The sequence below is a fragment of the Hyperolius riggenbachi genome, chromosome 2 (genome assembly GCF_040937935.1).
Source record: "Hyperolius riggenbachi isolate aHypRig1 chromosome 2, aHypRig1.pri, whole genome shotgun sequence".
NCBI classification, from domain to species: domain Eukaryota; kingdom Metazoa; phylum Chordata; class Amphibia; order Anura; family Hyperoliidae; genus Hyperolius; species Hyperolius riggenbachi.
In genome coordinates this window covers 275,614,400-275,641,406 of record NC_090647.1, presented here as the reverse complement: position 1 = coordinate 275,641,406, position 27,007 = coordinate 275,614,400, and the positions used below count along the sequence as shown (strand labels likewise).

At 45.0% G+C, this 27,007-nt stretch overlaps 1 protein-coding gene across 1 annotated transcript in view; it reads right to left on the bottom strand.

Moving 5' to 3' along the window:
* Positions 1 to 12,229, bottom strand: part of PPM1D (protein phosphatase, Mg2+/Mn2+ dependent 1D) — a 33,656-nt gene extending 21,427 nt beyond the window's left edge. Inside the window, exon 1 of the mRNA XM_068268727.1 lies at positions 11,590 to 12,229. Coding sequence (XP_068124828.1) covers positions 11,590 to 11,983 — 394 coding nt within the window. The 5' untranslated portion in view covers positions 11,984 to 12,229. The remainder of the gene's footprint in view (positions 1 to 11,589) is intronic.
* Between the last annotated feature and the right edge of the window lie 14,778 nt (positions 12,230 to 27,007).

Below are 27,007 nucleotides of genomic sequence, written 5' to 3'. Positions count from 1 at the left end.
ATTTAAACGGTTTTATAATCGGGACAAAAGGGCACATAAATTTCATGGGTTTTAATTACAGTAGCATGCATTATTTAAAAACTATAATGGCCGGAAACTGAAAAATATTTTTTTTCCCACATTTTTCCTATTTTCCCATTAAAACACATTTAGAATAAAATAATTCTTGGCATAATGTCCCACCTAAAGAAAGCCTAATTGGTGGCGGAAAAAACAAGATATAGTTCATTTCATTGTGATAAGTTATGATAAAGTTATAGACGAATGAATGGATGGAGCGCTGAAAGGTGAAAATTGCTCTGGTGGTCAGGGGGTAAAACCCCTCAGTGGTGAAGTGGTTAATGCACAGACTAACCAAAAACTCCAGAAATAATTCCAATGATCTGTCCAGCCATCTGTGTCAGTGGAGACCAAAGACTTTCACTTGACAATTATTTATGGATGCCATTACAAGTCTGATATGCTGCGAACAATCACTTTTTTGTATGGAGTGATTTGTGTCACTTTTTTTTTTTTAAGTGGTATCAACTAAGCAGCAGGCTCTCACCTGGCAACTCCCTCCTCCCAGTGCTTTAACATCATTTGCTGGGCAGGTGGCAGACTCCACCCGCATGCATGTCAATCAAACTATGTAACATGGCCATCAGACTCCGCCCACACTCCTGCATGTTTCTTATTAATAAATACAATTTAATAATAAATACAATTGAAAGCAATTCTTGGCTTTAATTTTCATCACTGCATTTTAGATTAATAGTGATTTGTTTTGATAAATTCACATAATGCAGTGACATTTACAAACATATCAATTTGATAGTATCAGGGTTGTGGAGTCGGTACAAAAATCTTCCGACTCCAACTCCGACTCCTCAGTTTATGAAACCACGACTCCAAATCCGACTCCGGGTACCCAAAATTGCCCCGACTCCTCGACTCCGACTCCCTAGTCTAATACTTAATAGGGCTGTGGATTTTGTACAAAAATCATCCGACTCCGACGTTTATAAAATCAACGACTCCGACTCCGGGTGCCCAAAATTGCCCCGACTCCAACTCCGACTCCACAGCCCTGGATAGTATGATGATATTGTCTGTCATCGCATGTTTGTAAATGGTACGGTGTACATTGTGAATTTAGCTCTAAGGCTTGATTTGAAGAAAATCGTGAATCGAAATCGCAATTTGACAGAAATCGTGCAATTCAATCTTTTCCTAAAATCGTTCAGGCCTACTTTATGGTTAAATCTGCTGCAAATCTATAAGTATATGGCGACCTTAACAGAAAATTGTATGGTGTGTACCAAGCATTAGAGGCTTCCCTCTCCTGAGTTAAGTACCCAAATTGAGACATTTGTTTCCTTTAGGTTTACTTTATAAGCTTTTGCTGGGAGTCATGCATAGAGGTAAATCCAGTAAAAGTAAACACTCAACATGAAGGAAAGAGCTTCCTTTCACCAGACATGTGGTTTAAAACTCATACTCAGTTATAAATGGGCCCGTTAACATCCCAAAAGTTCACCAGACTGTGAATAACAAACCTAGCAGAACAGGCAATGGGAAGGACTCCTGAAGGCAACAAGAAGCACTTAGATCTTCCGCAGTAAATGCTTTGTCCCAAAATGTATTTCATTTATGTCACTCCAGGTTTGCGTTAATGCTAAACAACATTATACTTGCAACTATGGATGGTCAGTGAAATGCTTATGATACTGTTTCATGCAAATTTAATGCAAAGGCTTCACCAACTTGGGAATGGACCTACCAAATGCAATTATTGCCGATTCTGATTGGCCATTTCCAAGATGCATGTGATTTACATTTTAAAAGTACGTGAAATAACCTGCAATATAAAAGGAATGGCGTTGTCGTGTAGCTTTAAAGAAGCATTATCCTCCATATGCAGCCTCCCGTATTCAGTTTCAGTGGGTTTAATTTTTAGATTACCGGGCAGACTATTAAGGCACAGAAAAAGCGTTCAGCTGAATTAGTAAACATGAGTGAGGTTTGAATCAAATATAACCATACTTGTGAACTTACGCTTTTGCAGCGAGCCTCTAAATTCACAAACCGTGCATGTCTAGTTACAGAAATTGCTTGTGTATAAACAGTTCATTTTACTGGGCAAGCACGAGTCCTGAACTCATGCATACCCAATGCAGATATGCGAGTCCACAGCCATGAGCACATCTGGGTGGCGGGAAGAGCATCCAATTAGTACCGTTGCTCCAACTGATTTGGAACAGAACTCAAATTTAAACTGATGTGCATTGCCCTCAACGTTGCATTTAAGCTCTCCAGCTACTTTCTCCTTCACAGTGGGAGAAGTAGCTTGAGAACTGAAATGCCACGAAATGTAGATCAATTTCTGTGAGAGATTGGGTGGCCATGTCCCACCTGTGCCATCGGGTGGCATCAATCTCTGGCATATTCGATCACAGTGATCCACTCTACTAGAGAAAAATCATTAAGTGTATTGCCAACATAACATTACAAAAATAGAATGATCAGACTGATATGGCCTTCATCTGTGCAAGGCAAGATGTTATGCAGCTCTACGGGACCTGTATATCTTTCCACACTGTATTATACATACACAATATTAATTAGCGACAGGTGTGCCATGACTTCAGTTCTGGATGTTCACCTTACATTTCAGTCACAAAGCCATCATTTAAATATTCATTCACTCTTTTGAAATGATGCATTACAGGTGTCATACCTTGCTTACATAAAGGCAAATACTTGCAAATCTCAGTTTTAGGAAGTCAAAATAAGGCCCGGTTCACACTTGCGGTTCTCTGCCAAACAGACTGGATGACCTGACCGGATCCGGACCGGATCCGGATCGGAACCGTATGGTTCTGATCCGGATCCGATCAGGTTGCATCAGGTGTTCATCAGGATGCGATCCGGATCCGTTTGGCAAAAGATAGTAGAAATAGAATAAAAATGTTGGGGTCTGGGAGGTCAGCAGAAGGTGGACCTGTGGAATCAGGCCCTCCGCTGTTTAGCACTCACCTCCACCTCCGACATACTGCCAACATCTCCAGCACGTTTAAAATCACTGCTGCTCCACTCCAAAATGCTTGCCCATGTGTCCCCATCCAAAATCGCCGCTTCAATACGCATAGGAAGTGGGGTAGAACATCCGGATTTTTAGCCAGTGTGTTGTGCGCTCTCCGGTTCTCATTGGTTTGTATTGGCCGGATGGTGCAGTCCGGCTCCGCTCCGGATACGGCTGCCGGAGGAGCCGGACCAAAAAATAGCGCATGTTGGGTCTTATGCCGGAGTCCGGATCCGGACGCATGTGAACGGACGCATAGGCTTTCATTGCTATGCCGTGCGTCCATTCCGTCCGTTCTGCATGCGGTCCGGCTCCGGCACGGCGATTCCGGACGGCGACCGCTAATGTGAACCGGGCCTTATACTGTGCACGGTACAAATATATCTAAGGAGAGCATTTAAAGAAAATCTGTAACGAAAATAACCTCCCCTAGGGGGTACTCACCTCGGGTGGGGGAAGCCTCCGGATCCTATTGAGGCTTCCCCCATCCTCCTCGGTCCCACGGTGGCAGCGAAAATCCTCCCGGAGCGGCGGCGATCTAAATATTTACCTTTTAGCTCCAGCGCAGGCGCAGTATCTGCTCCTTCCCACGGAGTAGAGCGGATACTGCGCAGTAAAGCAGACCCGACGGAGATCGGCTATTTCCGCCTACCTCCGTCAGAAGAGCCGCAACAGCGCCCCCGCTGGAGCCTGGAAAGGTAAATATTGAACAGGCTGTCGGACCTGTCAGGCCGCTATTTGGAGGGCTGCAGCGAGAGCCCCGTGGGACAGAGGAGGACGGGGGAAGCTTCATTAGGATCCGGAGGCTTCCCCCTCCCGAGGCGAGTACCCCCCAGGGGACGTTTTTCTTGTTAAAGTGTCTCTTTAAAGTACGTACACCTAATCTAATTTACTTTTACTCACCTCTGGCTTATTCCAGCCCCCGTAGTCTCCTCGAATCTGATCAGGGAGGGATCTATTGGCTGCCCATACACTGCACACAGATTTTGAATCTATTTCAGTATGATATCGATTCACAACCTGTGGAGCTGCCGCTGCCTCTGTTCCCCTGGCCAGCATCAATACATTACCTGTTCCAGCAGCGCAAGTCCCCCGGGTCCACGCTGTCCCTTTCTCCGGCTGGCCTTCTCCATCTTCACTTTCTGTCCCGTCCTGTTAGAAGGGGAAGTTCAAAGCGCTCTTTTCTGTTTGAACGTCTGCTGGTCACAGGATGGGACAGGAAGCGGAGAGAAGATGGAGAAGGCCAGCCGGAGAACGGGACAGCACAGACCTGGGGACTCGCGCCGGCGCAACAGGTGAGATTATAGCTACGTCGGTCATCGCTGAATCGAATGGCGCTAACGACACACGCTCCCGACTCGCCACCGGGCGGCCAAACCCCCATCCCCCCGGCATACCCAGCTGATCAAAGCTATTCCTCTCTGTGCACAAGTGGTCACTCCCAGAGAATAAACCATGACCAACCGCTGGAATGGTGGACTGGGTAAGGACTATCCAGAGGATTCCCCGCATCTAAATTGTATGCATTTTACACAGTATTGCTTTAATACAGCTCAGCCTCCTCCTCTGAACAGCATTACAAAGTACCCAGAAGGCTCATGGTGACCTAGTACCATTAGGAGGTTATATGCTTAAATGGACTAAAAGGTCAAAAAAAAAAAAAAAAAAAAAGTTATGCTAAACATTACATTACTCTTCTTAAAACAGAAATTCTTTGCTTCCCTGAGCAGTAATGATGAAAGCCAGCATGGTTGAGGTGAGGCAGAGTGAGAGTCCATAGGGTCCAATCACAGCATAGTCTTCAACTGAAAGCATTCCAATTAGTCAAACAGTGTGGGTGCGTATTACTACTACCTATCGAAACCTAGTAGTTCAAAAGGGCGCTGTCCACCCAATCACATTCATGGAATTGGGCTTTTTCATTGCCTTACCTCAACCATACTAGCCTATAATGATGTGCCCCTATAACAGAAAAAAAAAAAATCTGATTACCGTATATACTCACTGGCCAGGGATTTCTTCTTCCCTTCCAATTTTTTTATTTTATTTATTTTTGAGGATGGTTCACACGGGCGACTATCGTTTTCCGCAGGCCGCGGCAAGCGCTGCTCATTAAAATTAATGGGCAGTGCTTGTAGCGTAGTTTACCATCGTTTGCACGAACGCCACGATCCCCATTCTCCCAGTCATTTCAGCCAACCCTGAAAGCAACATGCTACTTCCAGGGCCACTTACCATCATGTCCCCCTGTGGGAGTGACAACCACCTGAAGATGCCAAATGCTATTTTACATGCTTGCAGAAAAGCATTTGACTGACACACTGAGGGCCCTTTTACCACTAGCGCGTTTGCGCTGGCTGAATCGTAAAGTCGCAAACCGCTAGCGATTTTACAATCGCTGCGGTTTGCTTTTTAACATAGGAATCGCGGTAGGTCATTTCCACTACCGCAATTCGTTTTTTGCAGGAACGCGAACGCGCGACGGAGCGATATTTGCCGCGATTTTGCTATGCAGTGCATTGCATAGCAAAATCGCGGCCGCAAACGTCGGGAAATTGCCGGTAATTTTTTTGCTTTGCGATTCAGTGAACGCTAGCGACTGCTAGTGGAAAAGGGCCCTGACAGACACCCGTGTGAACCAGCCATTATGTTTTTTAACAATTAACTCAAAATTAGGTGTTTTTCTTGTTCCACGAGAGGCAGAATTGCTGTGAGCAGAGCAAGAATTTTGCACAAGGATAATACTTCAAAACATTTGGTTAGTTACACCAGATAATTAATCTTGCTGTCAGGTATCAATCATTAGCCTTCAGTTTCTGATCAACTTAATGCAACAACGCATTCTTGCTCATGCCTTGTTGAATTTCACAATTCTTACAAAGCATCAATAATGTAAGCAGTATACAATAAAAAACACAGTATAACAGTACACAATACAATAACTGGAACTAGCAAGAGCTAAACCAGAACTTTGCGCGGGGCCAAAGAGATTTGCAAGCAAATGCTTAAATTATTCAATGTTATTTAATTATCAGGTTCCAAAACTAATCTCGCAAGCCCCCACTAAATCTGGATCCCGTAGGTTGAACAGCCAATGTTAAATGTTCATCGGTACACAGCAGGATGAGAGGGAGACCCTGTCTGATTAGGGGCGGTTGAGATGGACAGCTGCCAGCGGCTCATTGAGCCTTCGCTAACCGCTTTTATGCTACCAGAAAGCGTTTAGCAGAAAAGCATTTGGAATATATTCCTGGTATATCACCATAGCACTTTGAGCCCCTAGGGGCACACAGAACCACAAACGCAGCTGACGCTACATGCAGCATCTCAGAAAACGTAATCAGCTGTGGCAGAAACAAAGTTGGCAATCGCATTAGGATGAACGCACTATTATTATTGATTTATAAAGTGCCAACATATTCCGTGGCGCTGTACAAAGTAAGAAACAAACATGGGGTACATAATACAGACAATGGTGTACACCAATATACAAGATACATAATTAGTGACAAAATACAAAGAATGATACAAAATACAAATTATAGAATTGGTAATGACCTTGATAAAATTAACATGATGAATAAAATGTATAATGGTTACCAAGACACAAAAGGGGGAGAGAGCCCTGCCCTTGCGAGCTTACAATCTAAAGGGAATGGGGGGGGGGTAGTATGCAGCAAATATACAGAGGCTTTGTGTTTTAGTATACCTAGTAGGAGTGCTATTTGGTCTTAGTACAAAGGAAAGTGGCCTAAGGTAGCGCATATGCTTGTCGGAACAAGTGTGTTTTTAGAGAGCGTTTAAAAGTAACAAAGGTTGGCGAGTGATGGATGTGTTGTGGGAGGGGATTCCAGAGGAGGGGTGCAGCGCGTGCGAAGTCTTGTAAACGTGAATGTGAGGAGTTGATTCTAGAGGACAACAGAAGATCATGTGCCGATCTGAGATTGCGATTGGGTTTGTATCCGGAGATTAGTGAGGATATGTACCGGGGAGAACGATTGTGGAGAGCTTTGTAGGTTAAGGTTAGGAGTTTGAACTGAATCCTCTGGTTAATTTGCAGCCAGTGAAGAGCTTGACAGATAGGGTCGGCAGAGGAAGATCGAGAAGAAAGATGAATGAGATGAGCAGCTGAGTTCAGTACCGACTGGAGTTAGCCGGTAGACCACAAAGTAGTACGTTGCAGTAGTCCAGACGAAAAATTATGAGAACAAGTATTACCATTTTAGTTGTGTCTTGAGTGAGAAAGGGACGGATGCGAGATATGTTTTTGAGTTGGAGATGGCAGGAGCTGGTTATGGAGTGAAAATGAGGAATAAAAGAGATGAGCCGAATATCACCCCCAAGCACCGAGCTTTGGGAATTGAAGTTATGGGAGTGTTATTAACATTTATTGTTACTTCAGGCAGGGAGGTGGACAGAGACGGTGGAAAAATTAGTTCAGTTTTACTCATATTAAGTTTTAGGAAGCGAGAGGACATGAAGGAGGATATAGCAGACAAGCAGTCAGCAACACATTTAAAGAGACACTGAAGCGAAAAAAAATATATGATATAATGAATTGGTTGTGTACTATGAATAATTACTAGAAGATTAGCAGCAAAGAAAATATTCTCATTTTTATTTTCAGGTATATAGTGTTTTTTCTAACATTGCATCATCCTATAATATGTGCAGATTACACAACACTCAGCATTCAAAATGAGTCTTTCAGAGCAGTCTGTGAAGTAATGAACTCTCCTCTAGCAGAGGAAAAGTAAACAGTTCAATTACAGTTGAGATAATAAAAGTCAGATAACAGCCCTCTCCACCACCAAGTTAGTCAGAGAGCTTAATAGCTTTTTTGCATAGAGATAACAACTGGAGTTTCTCAGCTCTTCCTGTACTGGAAACAATTAGACTGATGTATCTGATCTAAGGGCCTTTTTCCACTAGCCTGCGATTTGCTTCTGATCGCAAATCGCAAGGTACATTAAACTAATGGAAACTGCAGCAGCAATTTCCATTAGTGCGATCCGATTGCGATGCGATTTTGGTCAAAGCGCAATCGTCGTCCTGCCGCGTTTTGTATGCGATTGAGCTGGACTATAATGAGTATAGTAGCTCAATCGCAATCGCATTGGTGGAAATTGAAACGCGATTGCGATCGGAATCGCAATCGCATTTCATAGTGGAAAAGAGCCCTTAATGTTTTTTTTCTTAGCTGTACTACACATACAAATCATAATACCATCATTTTTTTTTCGCTTCAGTGTCTCTTTAAGGAGGGTATTAAGGTCTGGGGCAGAGAGGTACAGTTGTGTATCATCTGCATAGAGGTGGTATTGAAACCCGAATGAGTTAATTAAATCACCAAGACCATGCATGTAGATGGAAAAGAGGAGGGGACCAAGGACAGAGCCTTGGGGAACCCCGGCAGACAAAGCATGAGATCCGATCTGAGTGGGAGACTGAAGGACCTTCCAGAGAGGTAGGAAGATAACCATGTGAGAGCAAGGCCCTTTATTCCGACATTTGAAAGTATTTGTAGGAGTAAGGTGTGGTCTACAGTATCAAATGCTGATGACAGGTCAAGATGGATGAGTATGGAAAATTGACCTTTGGGTTTGGCTGCAAGAAGGTCATTGGCCACTTTGGTAAGGGCTGTTTCCGTGGAGTGGTTAGAGCAAAAGCCAGACTGGAACTGATCAAGTAGGGAGTTAGATAAATAATGGCTTAATTCTGCATGTATATGGCGTTCAAGTAGTTTGGATGCAAATGGGAGAAGTGACACTGGGCGGTAGTTGGCAAGTGTGGTAGGGTCTAGAGAAGGTTTTTTAAGTAGTGGTGTCACAACAGCTTTTTTGAGTGGGGACGGAAAGATGCCAGTAGAGAGGGACAGGTTAAATAGCATTGTTAGTGCAGGCAAGAGAGATGAGGATAGGTGCGGAATGAAAGGGGAGGGAATAGGATCCAAAGAACAGGTGGTTAGATTAGCTTTGGCAATTATAGAGGAGAGAGAGTGTTCAGAAGAAAGTGGAGAGAAGGCAGTTAGAGAACAGTCAATGAGAGGTGTGGAGGTGGGATTTGAGGGCTGCATGGAGAATTCACTTCTGATTTTGTCAATTTTATCAGTGAAGTATGTTGCAAATTCTTCAACTGATAAGCAAGATGAAGGAGGAGGAGGGGGATGGAGAACGGAGTTGAAGGTGCTGAACAAGCGTTTTGGATTGTGGAAATGGGCGGATATTAGGGAAGAAAAATAGGACTTTTTTGCCACAGAGAGTGCGTTTCTGAAGTTGTTCAAGGCAATTTTATATAAGATGAAGTCCTCACTTGTGTTACTTTTCCTCCAGCGCCGTTCAGCTGCTCTAGAGCATCTTTTTAACTGTTTAGTGGTTTTGGTCATCCAGGGTTGGCGACAGACACGGTGAGGGCGGGCATTGACGAGGGGGGTGAAGTCATCCATGACTTTTGTAATGGAGCTGATGTAGTGTATAGCAGCCGAGTCTGGGTCAGTGAAGGATTGTGTGAGGAGAGGTGCCAGGGCATCAGAGACAGTTTGAATGTCTAGATTGCGATATTAATGCGGTGGATCCAGACAGTGAACATCATGAACAAGCTCCAGCAGTCGCACATCTTAACTGTCTTACTTAGGCTTATAAACTTTTCTGAATACTGAGTATACACTAGGCCTGAACGATTTTAGGAAAAGATTGAATTGCACGATTTCTGTCAGAAATCTCGATTTCGATTCGATTCACGATTTTTCAAATTCAACAGTGCCCCTAGGCCCCCCACTTCAGCTTCGCAGAATTGATCACCACACAGTGGGCCACACCACAGCAGTCATCATTATCACGCTGACACACATTGCAGCCTGGCAGAGGCATACAAAACTTGACTGACAGGAGTGTGGGCGGAGTCTGCTGGCCATGTTTCATAGTTTGATTGACACATGCGGTTGGAGTCTGCCGCCCGCCAAATGATGTTGAAGCACTGGGAGGAGGGAGTTGCCAAGTGAGAGCTGCTCATCATACCACAAAAAAAAAAAAAAAAAAAAAAAAAAAAAAAAAAAGTGACACAAATCACCCAGTACAAATAAGTGGTTGTCAGCAGCAGACTCAGCCTGCCACCTGCCCAGCTTATGATTGATGTGGAGGTGCAGGGAATATTGAGCCGCCGGGATGGAGTGTGAGAGCCTGCGAGCTGGGGTGGGCGGAGTCTGCCACTCGTAGCACTCAGGGTGATTGACAGCCACGTGGGCGGAGTCTGCCACCCGCCCAGCTAATGTTAGGAGAAGGAGTGGGAGAGCCTGCGGGCGGAGCGGAGCCTGCTGCCCGCTCCGCTGATTGGCTGCACAGTGGGCGGAAGTTGTGGGAGATAAGTGTCCCGCCTCCACTCGGAGAAATGTATGCAATGAGCCACCGCAAACTGCCGCTGCACAGAGCGGCAGAGGGGACCGCTGCACGGGCTGCAGAGTGGGGTGAATATCGTTGCCATGGCGATCCCGGAATCGGCATTTCCGGGATCGCGATTTCGATCCAAAAACGATATATCGTTCAGGCCTAGTATACACGATGCAATTTTCCATTAGAACGACTGGTCAAAACAATTTCTGACATGTCTGATCCATTACCAATCAATAATGGGATCGATTTTCAAATCATCACTGCACGAAATCAATCAAGTAGACCCAACGTCAGAAATTATTGTTTCGACCCATCAACCTGACAGAAAATTGTACAGTGTATACCTAGCATGGTATATTCAATTTTAATTGGCCAAACATCCAATTTTGCCACTTCCATTTGGTATGATAATTTACCTGCACAATCTGTCCATTACATGGAGGTGGAAAATTGTGTGGTGGAGGGGGCTAGGATAGCCTTGGAGGAATTGCGTTAGGACTGGTTCAGACAGACGCTTGCGGAGCGTTTACCGCAGGTGTTCGAAACGTTGCGGTAAACGCTCCCATTCAAGTAAGCGTTTACACCGAGCTTTTGCACAAGTTTAAACGAACATGGCGTTCAGGTCCCGATTTTTGTTAGCGTTCGAGCTGTCCCTGGAAGTGACATGTAGCTTCCAGGAGGCGGCCAACCGCGACAGCTAATGTCCCCCTATGGGGAAGAAAAACACGGCCGCATCCGGAACGCAGCGTGAAGGTTACTGAAAGCCTGACCGCGCAGCCACACAGACGCCCGTCTGAACCAGCCCTTGCAGCACCAAACGGCATACTACCCAGTAGCTGGCACCCAATGCCTTACCAGCCCCCAACCTCAGTCATCCAGTGAAGAACTTCATTTATAGAGACAAGCATATGCTAACTGGAAAATAAACACAGCTCACTGTTGGCAGTGCAGGACTATCCGCTTACTCTATACAGAAAATTGGATGTGTGTCCAGGCTTACCCAAACCCGCATTACTTAACAGGCTAAAGGTTTAAGTAAAAACAGGATAATGATGAATGTAATCCCCCAGGCAGGGGCAGCGAGTACATAATACAGAGCTGCCATAACCCCCCCGTCCAGGACACAAATACACTTACGGAGCTTCTTCCACATTGCATGGTGACAAGCCACAAAGCCCTTGCGGATGGCGGCACACACTTCCTCCGAATCCCGAGACATGAACCCCCTCTGCTTCCTGATGAAGCCCCAGAGGTGATCCCGAGCAAAGTGAGCGGCCTCCCGCCCACCGTGACCGTCAAACACGGCAAAGAAAGCCAGGGACTGGCCGCTCTTTTCGGCCCGGTTGTGGTTTGGAGTCCGGCTCAGAGAAGCTCCAGCTGCTGATTCCTCATCATCTTCCTCCTCCTCCTCCCAGGAAAGTTCTCCTTCCCCGGGCTCCGGCTCCACCAGCACCTGGGTAACATCCTCCATGTATTTCCTACCGCCCTGATCGGAGGAGACGCTGACCCGTAGGAGAAATGGCCTCTCCATAGTCCCGTCCGCACTATTGTCGCCGCGTCCCGGCCGGGAATGATCGCTATAGACCAGTAGCGCCTCCTCCCTGTATACACAACACCGTGACGCTGCCGTCCGTCGGATCGCACCGCTCGTCCCTTCTGCTACTATCCGCCCGCGCTTCTTTATTGTTTATTTTCAACACTCTTCCGACCTGTCCAACAACCGACGTGACATCACGCAGCCCAATGGAAGACTCAGCTGTACGGCACGCACACTCCTTTACCCGCCCCGCCACGGTGCGCATGCGTGCTGATGTCACAATCGAGGGGAAGTCTCCGCTGTGTGGGCAACAGACGGTCGGCTGGTGGGTTAGGGAGGGCGCAGGATGGAGCGACTGAGGGCTTCTCGAATTTTCTGGGAAGGCAGTCAGCGTCCATATTTGAAGATGGAAAATCCTTGAAATGGTCGCATCGCAATTATAGGTTATTTAAATAAACAACGGCAGTTTGAGAGCGATGTTTTGCAAGAGCCATAAATGTGCGTGCACCGTGCTAGAAACAATAGAAGAAGCAGTTCATTTGAATACGTCCATACACAAATGCCCCTTCCTAGCTAACTCGAATTGCTAGTAGGGAAAGTGGAAAATATTAACTGTGAATGTACTGCACACATTTCTGGTTTCCTCTTTGTTCCGTGTTGATTTAAGGCCCTGTTCACATTTGCAAGCGTGGACGGCTGTGCGTTCGGAGCGTAACGCATACGAACGCACACCATCCGCGTTTGTGTGCGTTGCGTGGCTGATCCCATTAACTGAAGTGAATGGGTCAGCCGCGCATTTCTGGGAAAAATGCATGCAGCATGCGTTCCTGGACCGCCTTGGGCCTGGAACGCATGCAGTGTGAACAGCAGACAGTGCACACTGCACTGTATGATGTCGTGCGTGTCGACCTCCTGCACGCATTCCCGAAACGCGGATGGGAACGCGTGCAGTGTGAACGGGGCGGACCTGAACTTAGAACTTCCTCTTTGCTCTAAAAGATATGCAACAGCATACTAACCTTTAAAGGGGAACTGAAGAGAGAGGTATATGGAGGCTACCATGTTTATTTCCTTTGAAGCAATACCAGTTGCCTGGCAGCCCTGCTAATCCTCTGCCTCTAATACTATTACCCATAGTCCCTGAACAAGCATGCAACAGATCAGGTGTTTTAGACTTTAAAGTCAGATCTGACAAGACTAGCTGCATGCTTGTTTCTGGTGTTATTCAGATACTATTGCAGAGAAATGGACGAGCAGGGCTGCCAGGCAACTGGTATTGATTAAAAGGAAATAAATTTGGCAGCCTCCGTATACCTCTTACTTCAGTTCCCCTTTAAAGAAAACTTTTTTTCCATATGCCTCCATGGCAGCATGCATATGGGTTAAGCCCCACCCCTACCAATTAACAGGACCTTAGCTATAAAAGAAAGTGACCCCTAGTGAGCAGCATTCTAATTTTTGTTCTCACCTCGAAACAGGTTCCTTAGTGTTTCAGCGCTATTAACCCTCCTGGCGGTCTATTAAAAACCACCAGAGGGCAGCGCAGCATTTTTTTTTTTGTAAATCATGTAGCGAGCCTAGGGCTCGCTACATGATAGCCGCTGTGCAGCGGCATCCCCCCACCCGCTCCGATCGCCTCCGGCGATCTGCGATGAGGAAATCCCGTTCAAAGAACGGGATTTCCTGGAGGGCTTCCCCCGTCGCCATGGCGACGGGCGAGATGACGTCATCGACGTCGTGACGTCATCGGGAGTCCCGATCCACCCCTCAGCGCTGCCTGGCGTTGATAGGCCAGGGGGCGCAAGGGGTTGGGGGGGGGTCGGCGCGGCGGGTAGCGTTGAATCGTCGCGGAGCGGCGGCGATCGGTGTGCATACGCAGCTAGCAAAGTGCTAGCTGCGTGTAGCAAAAAAAAATTATGCAAATTGGCCCAGCAGGGCCTGAGAAATCCTCCTGCACGGCTTTTACCGCCAGGAAGGTTGACCAATCGTTCACCCATAACTTGTAAAGATGCAAGCATGGTTTGACATGTCTACAGGTCGTATTAACCTAGGTAAAATAGTCACAACAAAGCTGCTCGATCCCTGCAATTATACTCAAACACAGGGTGGCTTATATGGTGCTTCAGACCTTCAAGAGAACCCGAGGTGGGGTTCTTCCATCACAATCCATATACAGAGGCTGGGTCTGTCTATAGAGCCCAGCCTCTGTTGCTAGTTCGTCTCCTTCAAAGCCCCCCTGCGCGCTGTCAGACCCCATAAGACACGCAGCGTGTCGCAGCCGGCTGTGTTTAGCTCACTACTGTCAGTCTCGTCGCTATCCCGCCTCCTGAATCGCTCCGGTCCCCGCCCACGTCCCTTCCCTCGTCGCTGATTGGAGGGAAGGGACGCGGGCGGGGACCGGAGCGATTCAGCAGGCGGGGGAGCGGCCAAAACTGACAGTAGTGAGGTAAACACAGCCGCGTAGCGTGGCTGTGTTTTATGGGGTCTGACAGTGCGCAAGGGGGGGGGGGGGCGTTGGAGGGAACTAACTAGCAACAGAGGCTGGGCTCTATAGACAGACCCAGCCTCTGTATATGGATTGTGATGGAAGAACCCAGCCTCGGGTTCTCTTTCAGCCATCACTGGGATGAGACGTCAGTCTTTGATATCAGGTAGTAGAGGGGCACAAGGAGTCTGCTTCTCATGTTAGAGGTCAGCAATATTATCTCCAGTGCAGAGAGCAATCTCTGCAGCATCATGGCAGTTTATCTCATTGGGCCTCAGAACTCTGCAGCAGATTTTCTCAATCACCTGGACTGAGACAATAGCTTGTGGCCACTCAATAAAATATATCCAGAGTGATCTGTGACCATTGGGTAGGTGGACCTGATGGCAACCTACATCAACTAAATGCCAGCTCAAGGAGATTCGCCCCCACATTCAAGAGCTCAGGGTGCTCTGGCAACACCTGAAATTTCTGTTTTGCTTCCTCCAACTTCACTTATCTTCAAAATTCTGAGGAGACTCCTCCTAGAACAAGTGGTACTCCTGGAGGTGGGTCCATTTTGGCCATGCCAGCCATGAGTCCCTCTAATTTGGAGCCTGAAGTTGGAACCTCCTATTCCTCTTCCAGTCAGACCAAACCCCCTGTCCCAGGACTCAATATTTCCTTATGCCTCCATGGCAGCACATTGGGTAGTGGCCCCGCCCCCGCTACCCCATAGGACCAGTGAATATTAGAATTGAATTATAGAATTGAATAATAGAATTGTGAGGAGGTGCTCGCTGTCTTTTTTTCCAGTCCTCACCTCATATGGACCTTCTGCTTTTCATGCAGAACATTTTTCTTTTGCACCTACCTGACTGTATCTTGCAGTCCCCACACACCTGCCTCCCTTGTGTGAAGGCCCCCTGTCTGTCCTATAAATTAGGTCTATGGTGGACTCCCCATTCTGCTGGTCTTAGGGGCTTTTTTGCAGAGCACAATATATCTGTGGTGCTAAATTGCACACTCACCGGATCGATCTCTGCCTTGTCTTTTGGCTCTAATAGAGCCTTTACGTGGCCAGTATCCTCTTTCACCTTTTTCTCCTCTTCGGCGTGCGTTCCACCTGTTTTGGATTGCCTGGAACGCATTGTAGCCATTTCGGAGTCCGGCGGGGGGGGGGCGTGGTTGCCCGATGATGTCAGCACTCCCGTCCCTCCGCTCTGTAGCATCCGTGATTGGTGGGCAGCTTAGGTCCGTTCTGCCTCTCTCGGAGCGTCCGGGGAGGGCGTGGCTTGCGCGATGACGTCGCTGCTGGACGCAGACTGCGTCCCCGCCTCTTCCTCTTGCCTCCTATGGTTGCCTGGCAGCGTAGATTGCGTTCCAGCTTGTGGGCGGAAATGACCGCCCTTTCTCCTGCTCCTCCCCATTAGGAAGTGTATTTAGATACACTTAGCGGCGTCGCTCGTCGCTACTCTCTTCGCCGTCAGTGCTGTATACTGCACATACTGTACGGCTGCTAGCAAGCGTGGAGCCTGGATTACATATATATTTTTCACTATGGAGGCAGAGGAGTAAGTTTATCGCTGTCACTCTTCCTAGACTTCTCTCTCTTTTCATACTGCTTTCTATTATAACATATTACTGTAAATTGTTTCTTTTTCTCAGCGGTCATTTGTCAGCTGATTCTGTGGACACTCCTGCGCCAGATAAAGACCAGCAAAAATTGATAGGTAGGTGCATATCAGGTAGGTATACTTAATTGAGTATTGGGAGTGCAAAAAACTGATTAGTCTTATATGACTATATCTTTCAGCCCAAGAAGACAACATCCATCAGGATCCGGACTAAGTAAACAGCCGGAAGATACTGATCACAGACATCACTCTTCTAATCCGGGGGAAAATCAACAAATAAATCATCCCCACAATACTACTATCCATCGCGCTCAAACCAATATCGGTCCAGAAGCTGTTCGCCACCTCACTACGACCACTAATATGATGACTATCACTACCATCACAGAAGAAGCAGATCTCCAAGGAGACAGAGTTCTCATTATTATTAATCAAGCCACCACAATGGTTGTTGGGCATGCGGAGCACCAGTTATGTCAGGGAAGCAAGTCGGCGCAGATTGCTTTGCGGAAATGCAAGAACCAGAACAATCCTTAGATATATCTGAAATGATTAAAAAAGCAGTTCAGGACTCCATGAACTCATATATAGCAAACCTCCCAGCGGCACTGAGCTCGGAACCTCGACCATGTACATCTGCAACCTCAGACCCCGATCTTGAAAGTGAGTTAGACGTGGGTTTCGACTTTTCTTTGGTACAGCCATATGTCAAAGCTGTCAGAGAGGCCATAGAGTGGGAGTCGGACAAAGAAACAGAAGAGCAAGCTACAAAGAGCAAACCCAAGAAGATTTACTACACTCATCTTAAAAAATCGGCAGACACCTTCCCCTACATGTCAGAAATACAAGATGTCATTGCAGAGGAATGGCAGAAGTTGGAGAAGAAACCTCCTCTATCAAACAGACTTTCAAAGTTGTACCCTCTGCCAGAGCGAAAATCAAAATCCTTGGACAATGCCCCAATTGTCGATGCCTCGGTCATAAGACTTGCTAAACATATGACCCTACCTTTAGAAGATTGCATCTCTTTCAGAGACGCTCTACATCGCAAAGCTGATTTAGATTTTAAGAAAGTGTATACAGCGGCAGGAGGCGCTTGCAAGCCAGCTATTGCGTTAGCCTCAGTGGGAAAAGCGGTCAGAGTCTGGACTGACAATATAGAGGCTGTAATCAAGGCAGAGGTAGATGAGGACGCTATAGTGTCTGCCTTAGAAGATTTGAAACTTTTTTCAGACTTTATAGGGGAGGCAGCTTTTGATGTCGTGAGATGTTCCTCGCAAGCCATGCTATACTCGGTCACAGCTAAGAGAGCTTTATGGCTAAGATCTTGGTCCGCTGACCCAAACTCTCGACAGTCGGGGTGCAAAATACCGTACGATGGAAAATCGCTATTTGGAGACAAGATGGATACGGCCATCAGCAGAATTACCGGTGGGAAGACCGGTTTACTTCCACAAGACAAACGTCCTCCAAGACAGAACTATTCTAATTCCCAACAGCAGAATAGACTAAGGAATGCAAGATCCTACCGTCCTGGAAAAAATTCCAAAAGAAATTGGCGAAGTACACAAGGTTCTCTAAACAAGTTAATGAAACAGAGATCAACGGAAGCGAGCTCTACACAGAAAAAGTCTTTTTGACATTATGCCAGTCTAGAATATACCAATTGGGGCAAGACTAAAAGCCTTCAGGGAGATCTGGAGCTCGGAAATCAATTCAGACTGGGTGAACAGAACCATTGCCCTAGGTCATTCTTGGACTTTCAAAACAGAACCTCAAGACAGCTTCATACCGACAAAGATTCCAGTATCAAAGGAAAAGAGAGCCATCTTGTTTTGTTATCTGGAAGAATTTTAAAAGAAACAGGCCATATTAGAGGTACCTTCAGATCAAAGAGGCACGGGATTTTACTCCCCACTCTTCTTGGTCAAGAAAAAATCGTGAAAGTTACGTCCTATCCTAGACTTTAAGAAACTGAATCGGTACATTTCACTAGATACCTTCAAGATGGAGTCTCTCCAATCCATCAGCAAGGCCATAAACGTAAACGATTGGATGTTATCAGTGGACTTAAAAGATGCGTACCTCCACATTCCGATAAGACAAGATTTACAAAAATATCTAAGGTTCTCGGTAGACCAGAGTCACTTCCAATTTGTATGCTTACCCTTCGGCATCTCCACTGCTCCCAGGACTTTTACAAAAGTTCTTGTATCCGTGGTAGCTATCCTGAGACTAAAAGGACTTCGTCTCTATCACTACCTAGATGACCTACTACTATTGGGGGAGAACTTAATAACAATCCAAAAACACAGGGATATTCTCCTTGAAACTCTAGCAAGATTCCGCTGGCTAGTCAACAAGGAAAAAAAGTCAACTAACTCCATCACAGGATTTAATATTCCTAGGAGCTTGTTTCCAGACTCGGCACAACTCCAAAGAGTTCTGAACACAATGATGACCAAGACATCATCCGCAAGGGATTGCCTGAAACTCTTAGGCACCCTGTCGGCGACCATAGTTATGCTACCATGGGCCCACTGGCATATACGCGATTTCCAAATAGGGTTCCTCTCCCAGTCGAACAAGACAAACTTCAATCAAAAGATATTCATATCAAAGTTCATGAGGGACGGCCTGAACTGGTGGTTATCAGACCAGAACATTCAGCGGCATGTTCAACTGTCTCCCGAACCTCCAATAATAATAACTACAGACGCCAGCAAGAGGAGCTGGGGAGCGACCTGCCAGGGACTAACAGCCCAGGGACAGTGGAATCAGCAAACTTCGCAGGAGTCGTCAAACTCATTGGAACTCAGAGTGGTCCTTCATGCTCTTCAAAATTTTTTGAGTGTAGTAACCAACAGGAACTGTCTATTAAGAATCGACAACAAAACTGCTGTGGCTTACATACAACGTCAGGGCGGAACTTGCAGTCGCCCTCTCCTGAGGATAGCGAGCCAGATATTTTCTCTTGCGGAGCAGAACTTACGATCTCTGAAGGCAGTATACATTCCGGGAGCCCTGAATACGAAAGCAGATTTTCTAAGTTGGAAAACTTTAGACAACAACGAATGGTCTCTAGATCATGACTCATTCAATCTAATATGTCGCCATTGGGGGAAACCCGAAGTCGATCTGATGGCATCCCAACAGAATATGAAATGCAGCAGATTCCTGTCAAGATACCCGTTCAGAGAGGCAGAGGCAGTGGATGCGATGTCGGCACCCTGGAATTTTACAATAGGGTATGTCTTTCCTCCGATTCCAATGATCTACAACATACAGAGGAGACTACAACAGGAGTCAGTTACGTTACTGGCAGTGATACCACACTGGCCTCGACGTCCTTGGTACCCTCTGTTACTCCAACTGGTGGAGGGGGACCCACTGCCGCTCCCTATCAACAAGAAACTTCTCACCCAGGGACCAATAGTACATCCAAATCCCACCCGACTCAATTTAGCAGCTTGGAGGTTGAGAGGCGGAAACTGGAACAGTTAGGATGTGCAGTAGGAGTGATTGACACCCTCCTACAGGCTAGAAAACCATCCACAAACCGTTCATATCACAGGATATGGGATAAATTCTCAAGTTTTGCAGCCGCGTCCGCTTTTGTTCTCTTTGGAACTTAACACTAAAAACCTCGTTTTTAGTTGCAATTACATCTGCTCGTAGAGTCTCTGAGCTGGGTGCTCTTAGCTGTAAGGAACCATACCTAACGTTTTTCCACGATAGAGTTCAACTTAGACCGATGGACTCATTCCTACCGAAAGTAACCAGCTCGTTTCACATCAACCAGGAATGGTCTTTACCATCTTTTCACGACGTTGATAATGATACTTTGCATTCACTAGATTTATCTAGAATTCTGAAAACTTACCTCAAAGCAACGAAAGAAATTAGGAAGACAGATCGCCTATTTATTGTTCCTGCTGGATACAGAAGGGGTCAGTCAGCATCATCCAGGACTCTGTCCTCATGGTTGGTAAAGACGATTGAAAATTCCTATCGGGCTATCAATTTGCAACTGCCAGATTCGATAAGGGCGCACTCGACGAGAGTTGTCTCATCCTCCTGGGCCGCGTATTCCAATGTATCAGCCTCAAAGATCTGTCAAGCAGCAAATTGGTCTACTATAAAAAATTTTATCACACATTATAAAGTGGATGTTTTAGCCACATCATCTGTGGAATTTGGGAGAGCAGTGATCTCCTCATCTATTTCTAGTCTGAAATAAAATTTTCTGTTATTTTCAAAGCATAAATTATGTCTCCCTCCCTCTATTTTATTGCTAGTTCGATCCCAATGTGCTGCCATGGATGCATAAGGAAAACGGAAAATTGTATACTCACCTAACGGTAATTTTCCTTTCCTGATGCATCCATGGCAGCACATGGATCCCACCCGTTATTTGGTGAGTCAATAGTTACAAAGACAGCGAGCACCTCCTCGCAATTCTATTTAAATATTCACTGGTCCTATGGGGTAGCGGGGGCAGGGCCACTACCCAATGTGCTGCCATGGATGCATCAGGAAAGGAAAATTACCGTTAGGTGAGTATCCAATTTTCCGTTATCATGTCTCCTCAATCCCTAATGGCTTAAGGAATGTGGGAGGAAGCTTAGAGACCTGGGAAACTCAGAATCATTGATAAACACACTGCTAAAAGCAGGGAAAACTACCACAAACTGGAAAATATTTTTTCTCAATTGCTCTGGTAAATAATTTTGATCCAATGGCTCCACCAGCACAACATATTCTAATGCTACGTACACACCTGCGATAATGATCGTTTACTACGAACGATAGTTCTGCGACGAACAATAGTTGCACATGGAAAGGAATAATGCAAATTAAGTAACAGAGAACGTACTGCAGCGTTTGTTATCACTGAAACGATCGATCACTAATGAATAGGTGCGTGCGCACACGGATATGACATGCTACCGATCGTCGCACGACGAAGGTACACACAGTGACGATCTTTGGCCGTTAAAAAACGATCGTTACGGAGCGAATCGGAAATGAGCTATAGTGCGCGATAGATTAGCGGAACTGACGTGTTTGTGTCTATCCTATATAAACAAATTCATTAATTAATAAAAAAAAACATTATTCTAAAAAAAAAAAATTACAAAAAAATAAATAAAAAACTTTTGCACAAGCATACAACACGTTTCATGAGTATTATTAAACTAGAAAGAGAGAGAGAGAGGTGCGTATCTGTATTTCAATAAACATGATATCAAAAGAAAAGTGTGTACATTTTACAAAAGTAACAAAACACAAAAACATATATATATATACATACATACCTATGTAAGTGGATTGCATGCTGTTTAACAAATAATGTTGAAAAAAACATTTATATTACAGACGCCAGCAAGAGGAGCTGGGGAGCGACCTGCCAGGGACTAACAGCCCAGGGACAGTGGAATCAGCAAACTTCGCAGGAGTCGTCAAACTCATTGGAACTCAGAGTGGTCCTTCATGCTCTTCAAAATTTTTTGAGTGTAGTAACCAACAGGAACTGTCTATTAAGAATCGACAACAAAACTGCTGTGGCTTACATACAACGTCAGGGCGGAACTTGCAGTCGCCCTCTCCTGAGGATAGCGAGCCAGATATTTTCTCTTGCGGAGCAGAACTTACGATCTCTGAAGGCAGTATACATTCCGGGAGCCCTGAATACGAAAGCAGATTTTCTAAGTTGGAAAACTTTAGACAACAACGAATGGTCTCTAGATCATGACTCATTCAATCTAATATGTCGCCATTGGGGGAAACCCGAAGTCGATCTGATGGCATCCCAACAGAATATGAAATGCAGCAGATTCCTGTCAAGATACCCGTTCAGAGAGGCAGAGGCAGTGGATGCGATGTCGGCACCCTGGAATTTTACAATAGGGTATGTCTTTCCTCCGATTCCAATGATCTACAACATACAGAGGAGACTACAACAGGAGTCAGTTACGTTACTGGCAGTGATACCACACTGGCCTCGACGTCCTTGGTACCCTCTGTTACTCCAACTGGTGGAGGGGGACCCACTGCCGCTCCCTATCAACAAGAAACTTCTCACCCAGGGACCAATAGTACATCCAAATCCCACCCGACTCAATTTAGCAGCTTGGAGGTTGAGAGGCGGAAACTGGAACAGTTAGGATGTGCAGTAGGAGTGATTGACACCCTCCTACAGGCTAGAAAACCATCCACAAACCGTTCATATCACAGGATATGGGATAAATTCTCAAGTTTTGCAGCCGCGTCCGCTTTTGTTCTCTTTGGAACTTAACACTAAAAACCTCGTTTTTAGTTGCAATTACATCTGCTCGTAGAGTCTCTGAGCTGGGTGCTCTTAGCTGTAAGGAACCATACCTAACGTTTTTCCACGATAGAGTTCAACTTAGACCGATGGACTCATTCCTACCGAAAGTAACCAGCTCGTTTCACATCAACCAGGAATGGTCTTTACCATCTTTTCACGACGTTGATAATGATACTTTGCATTCACTAGATTTATCTAGAATTCTGAAAACTTACCTCAAAGCAACGAAAGAAATTAGGAAGACAGATCGCCTATTTATTGTTCCTGCTGGATACAGAAGGGGTCAGTCAGCATCATCCAGGACTCTGTCCTCATGGTTGGTAAAGACGATTGAAAATTCCTATCGGGCTATCAATTTGCAACTGCCAGATTCGATAAGGGCGCACTCGACGAGAGTTGTCTCATCCTCCTGGGCCGCGTATTCCAATGTATCAGCCTCAAAGATCTGTCAAGCAGCAAATTGGTCTACTATAAACATTTTTATCACACATTATAAAGTGGATGTTTTAGCCACATCATCTGTGGAATTTGGGAGAGCAGTGATCTCCTCATCTATTTCTAGTCTGAAATAAAATTTTCTGTTATTTTCAAAGCATAAATTATGTCTCCCTCCCTCTATTTTATTGCTAGTTCGATCCCAATGTGCTGCCATGGATGCATAAGGAAAACGGAAAATTGTATACTCACCTAACGGTAATTTTCCTTTCCTGATGCATCCATGGCAGCACATGGATCCCACCCGTTATTTGGTGAGTCAATAGTTACAAAGACAGCGAGCACCTCCTCGCAATTCTATTTAAATATTCACTGGTCCTATGGGGTAGCGGGGGCAGGGCCACTACCCAATGTGCTGCCATGGATGCATCAGGAAAGGAAAATTACCGTTAGGTGAGTATCCAATTTTCCGTTATCATGTCTCCTCAATCCCTAATGGCTTAAGGAATGTGGGAGGAAGCTTAGAGACCTGGGAAACTCAGAATCATTGATAAACACACTGCTAAAAGCAGGGAAAACTACCACAAACTGGAAAATATTTTTTCTCAATTGCTCTGGTAAATAATTTTGATCCAATGGCTCCACCAGCACAACATATTCTAATGCTACGTACACACCTGCGATAATGATCGTTTACTACGAACGATAGTTCTGCGACGAACAATAGTTGCACATGGAAAGGAATAATGCAAATTAAGTAACAGAGAACGTACTGCAGCGTTTGTTATCACTGAAACGATCGATCACTAATGAATAGGTGCGTGCGCACACGGATATGACATGCTACCGATCGTCGCACGACGAAGGTACACACAGTGACGATCTTTGGCCGTTAAAAAACGATCGTTACGGAGCGAATCGGAAATGAGCTATAGTGCGCGATAGATTAGCGGAACTGACGTGTTTGTGTCTATCCTATATAAACAAATTCATTAATTAATAAAAAAAAACATTATTCTAAAAAAAAAAAAATTACAAAAAAATAAATAAAAAACTTTTGCACAAGCATACAACACGTTTCATGAGTATTATTAAACTAGAAAGAGAGAGAGAGAGGTGCGTATCTGTATTTCAATAAACATGATATCAAAAGAAAAGTGTGTACATTTTACAAAAGTAACAAAACACAAAAACATATATATATATACATACATACCTATGTAAGTGGATTGCATGCTGTTTAACAAATAATGTTGAAAAAAACATTTATATTACAGACGCCAGCAAGAGGAGCTGGGGAGCGACCTGCCAGGGACTAACAGCCCAGGGACAGTGGAATCAGCAAACTTCGCAGGAGTCGTCAAACTCATTGGAACTCAGAGTGGTCCTTCATGCTCTTCAAAATTTTTTGAGTGTAGTAACCAACAGGAACTGTCTATTAAGAATCGACAACAAAACTGCTGTGGCTTACATACAACGTCAGGGCGGAACTTGCAGTCGCCCTCTCCTGAGGATAGCGAGCCAGATATTTTCTCTTGCGGAGCAGAACTTACGATCTCTGAAGGCAGTATACATTCCGGGAGCCCTGAATACGAAAGCAGATTTTCTAAGTTGGAAAACTTTAGACAACAACGAATGGTCTCTAGATCATGACTCATTCAATCTAATATGTCGCCATTGGGGGAAACCCGAAGTCGATCTGATGGCATCCCAACAGAATATGAAATGCAGCAGATTCCTGTCAAGATACCCGTTCAGAGAGGCAGAGGCAGTGGATGCGATGTCGGCACCCTGGAATTTTACAATAGGGTATGTCTTTCCTCCGATTCCAATGATCTACAACATACAGAGGAGACTACAACAGGAGTCAGTTACGTTACTGGCAGTGATACCACACTGGCCTCGACGTCCTTGGTACCCTCTGTTACTCCAACTGGTGGAGGGGGACCCACTGCCGCTCCCTATCAACAAGAAACTTCTCACCCAGGGACCAATAGTACATCCAAATCCCACCCGACTCAATTTAGCAGCTTGGAGGTTGAGAGGCGGAAACTGGAACAGTTAGGATGTGCAGTAGGAGTGATTGACACCCTCCTACAGGCTAGAAAACCATCCACAAACCGTTCATATCACAGGATATGGGATAAATTCTCAAGTTTTGCAGCCGCGTCCGCTTTTGTTCTCTTTGGAACTTAACACTAAAAACCTCGTTTTTAGTTGCAATTACATCTGCTCGTAGAGTCTCTGAGCTGGGTGCTCTTAGCTGTAAGGAACCATACCTAACGTTTTTCCACGATAGAGTTCAACTTAGACCGATGGACTCATTCCTACCGAAAGTAACCAGCTCGTTTCACATCAACCAGGAATGGTCTTTACCATCTTTTCACGACGTTGATAATGATACTTTGCATTCACTAGATTTATCTAGAATTCTGAAAACTTACCTCAAAGCAACGAAAGAAATTAGGAAGACAGATCGCCTATTTATTGTTCCTGCTGGATACAGAAGGGGTCAGTCAGCATCATCCAGGACTCTGTCCTCATGGTTGGTAAAGACGATTGAAAATTCCTATCGGGCTATCAATTTGCAACTGCCAGATTCGATAAGGGCGCACTCGACGAGAGTTGTCTCATCCTCCTGGGCCGCGTATTCCAATGTATCAGCCTCAAAGATCTGTCAAGCAGCAAATTGGTCTACTATAAACATTTTTATCACACATTATAAAGTGGATGTTTTAGCCACATCATCTGTGGAATTTGGGAGAGCAGTGATCTCCTCATCTATTTCTAGTCTGAAATAAAATTTTCTGTTATTTTCAAAGCATAAATTATGTCTCCCTCCCTCTATTTTATTGCTAGTTCGATCCCAATGTGCTGCCATGGATGCATAAGGAAAACGGAAAATTGTATACTCACCTAACGGTAATTTTCCTTTCCTGATGCATCCATGGCAGCACATGGATCCCACCCGTTATTTGGTGAGTCAATAGTTACAAAGACAGCGAGCACCTCCTCGCAATTCTATTTAAATATTCACTGGTCCTATGGGGTAGCGGGGGCAGGGCCACTACCCAATGTGCTGCCATGGATGCATCAGGAAAGGAAAATTACCGTTAGGTGAGTATCCAATTTTCCGTTATCATGTCTCCTCAATCCCTAATGGCTTAAGGAATGTGGGAGGAAGCTTAGAGACCTGGGAAACTCAGAATCATTGATAAACACACTGCTAAAAGCAGGGAAAACTACCACAAACTGGAAAATATTTTTTCTCAATTGCTCTGGTAAATAATTTTGATCCAATGGCTCCACCAGCACAACATATTCTAATGCTACGTACACACCTGCGATAATGATCGTTTACTACGAACGATAGTTCTGCGACGAACAATAGTTGCACATGGAAAGGAATAATGCAAATTAAGTAACAGAGAACGTACTGCAGCGTTTGTTATCACTGAAACGATCGATCACTAATGAATAGGTGCGTGCGCACACGGATATGACATGCTACCGATCGTCGCACGACGAAGGTACACACAGTGACGATCTTTGGCCGTTAAAAAACGATCGTTACGGAGCGAATCGGAAATGAGCTATAGTGCGCGATAGATTAGCGGAACTGACGTGTTTGTGTCTATCCTATATAAACAAATTCATTAATTAATAAAAAAAAACATTATTCTAAAAAAAAAAAATTACAAAAAAATAAATAAAAAACTTTTGCACAAGCATACAACACGTTTCATGAGTATTATTAAACTAGAAAGAGAGAGAGAGAGGTGCGTATCTGTATTTCAATAAACATGATATCAAAAGAAAAGTGTGTACATTTTACAAAAGTAACAAAACACAAAAACATATATATATATACATACATACCTATGTAAGTGGATTGCATGCTGTTTAACAAATAATGTTGAAAAAAACATTTATATTCACAGCAAAATTGATTGTGTATTTTTTTTTTTAATTTTGAAAGAACGATCGTTACAAAACACACACCACAGGAAATATGTAGGTTACATCTATATGCGCAGTTGCGCACTGCTTTCAGTAACGATCGTTCTCGCGCAATTGCTGTACACACCTTTCTTTTACAGCGAGGATCGCGCAATCCGATCCAACGTTTTGGAAAATTCGCTCGTGCAATT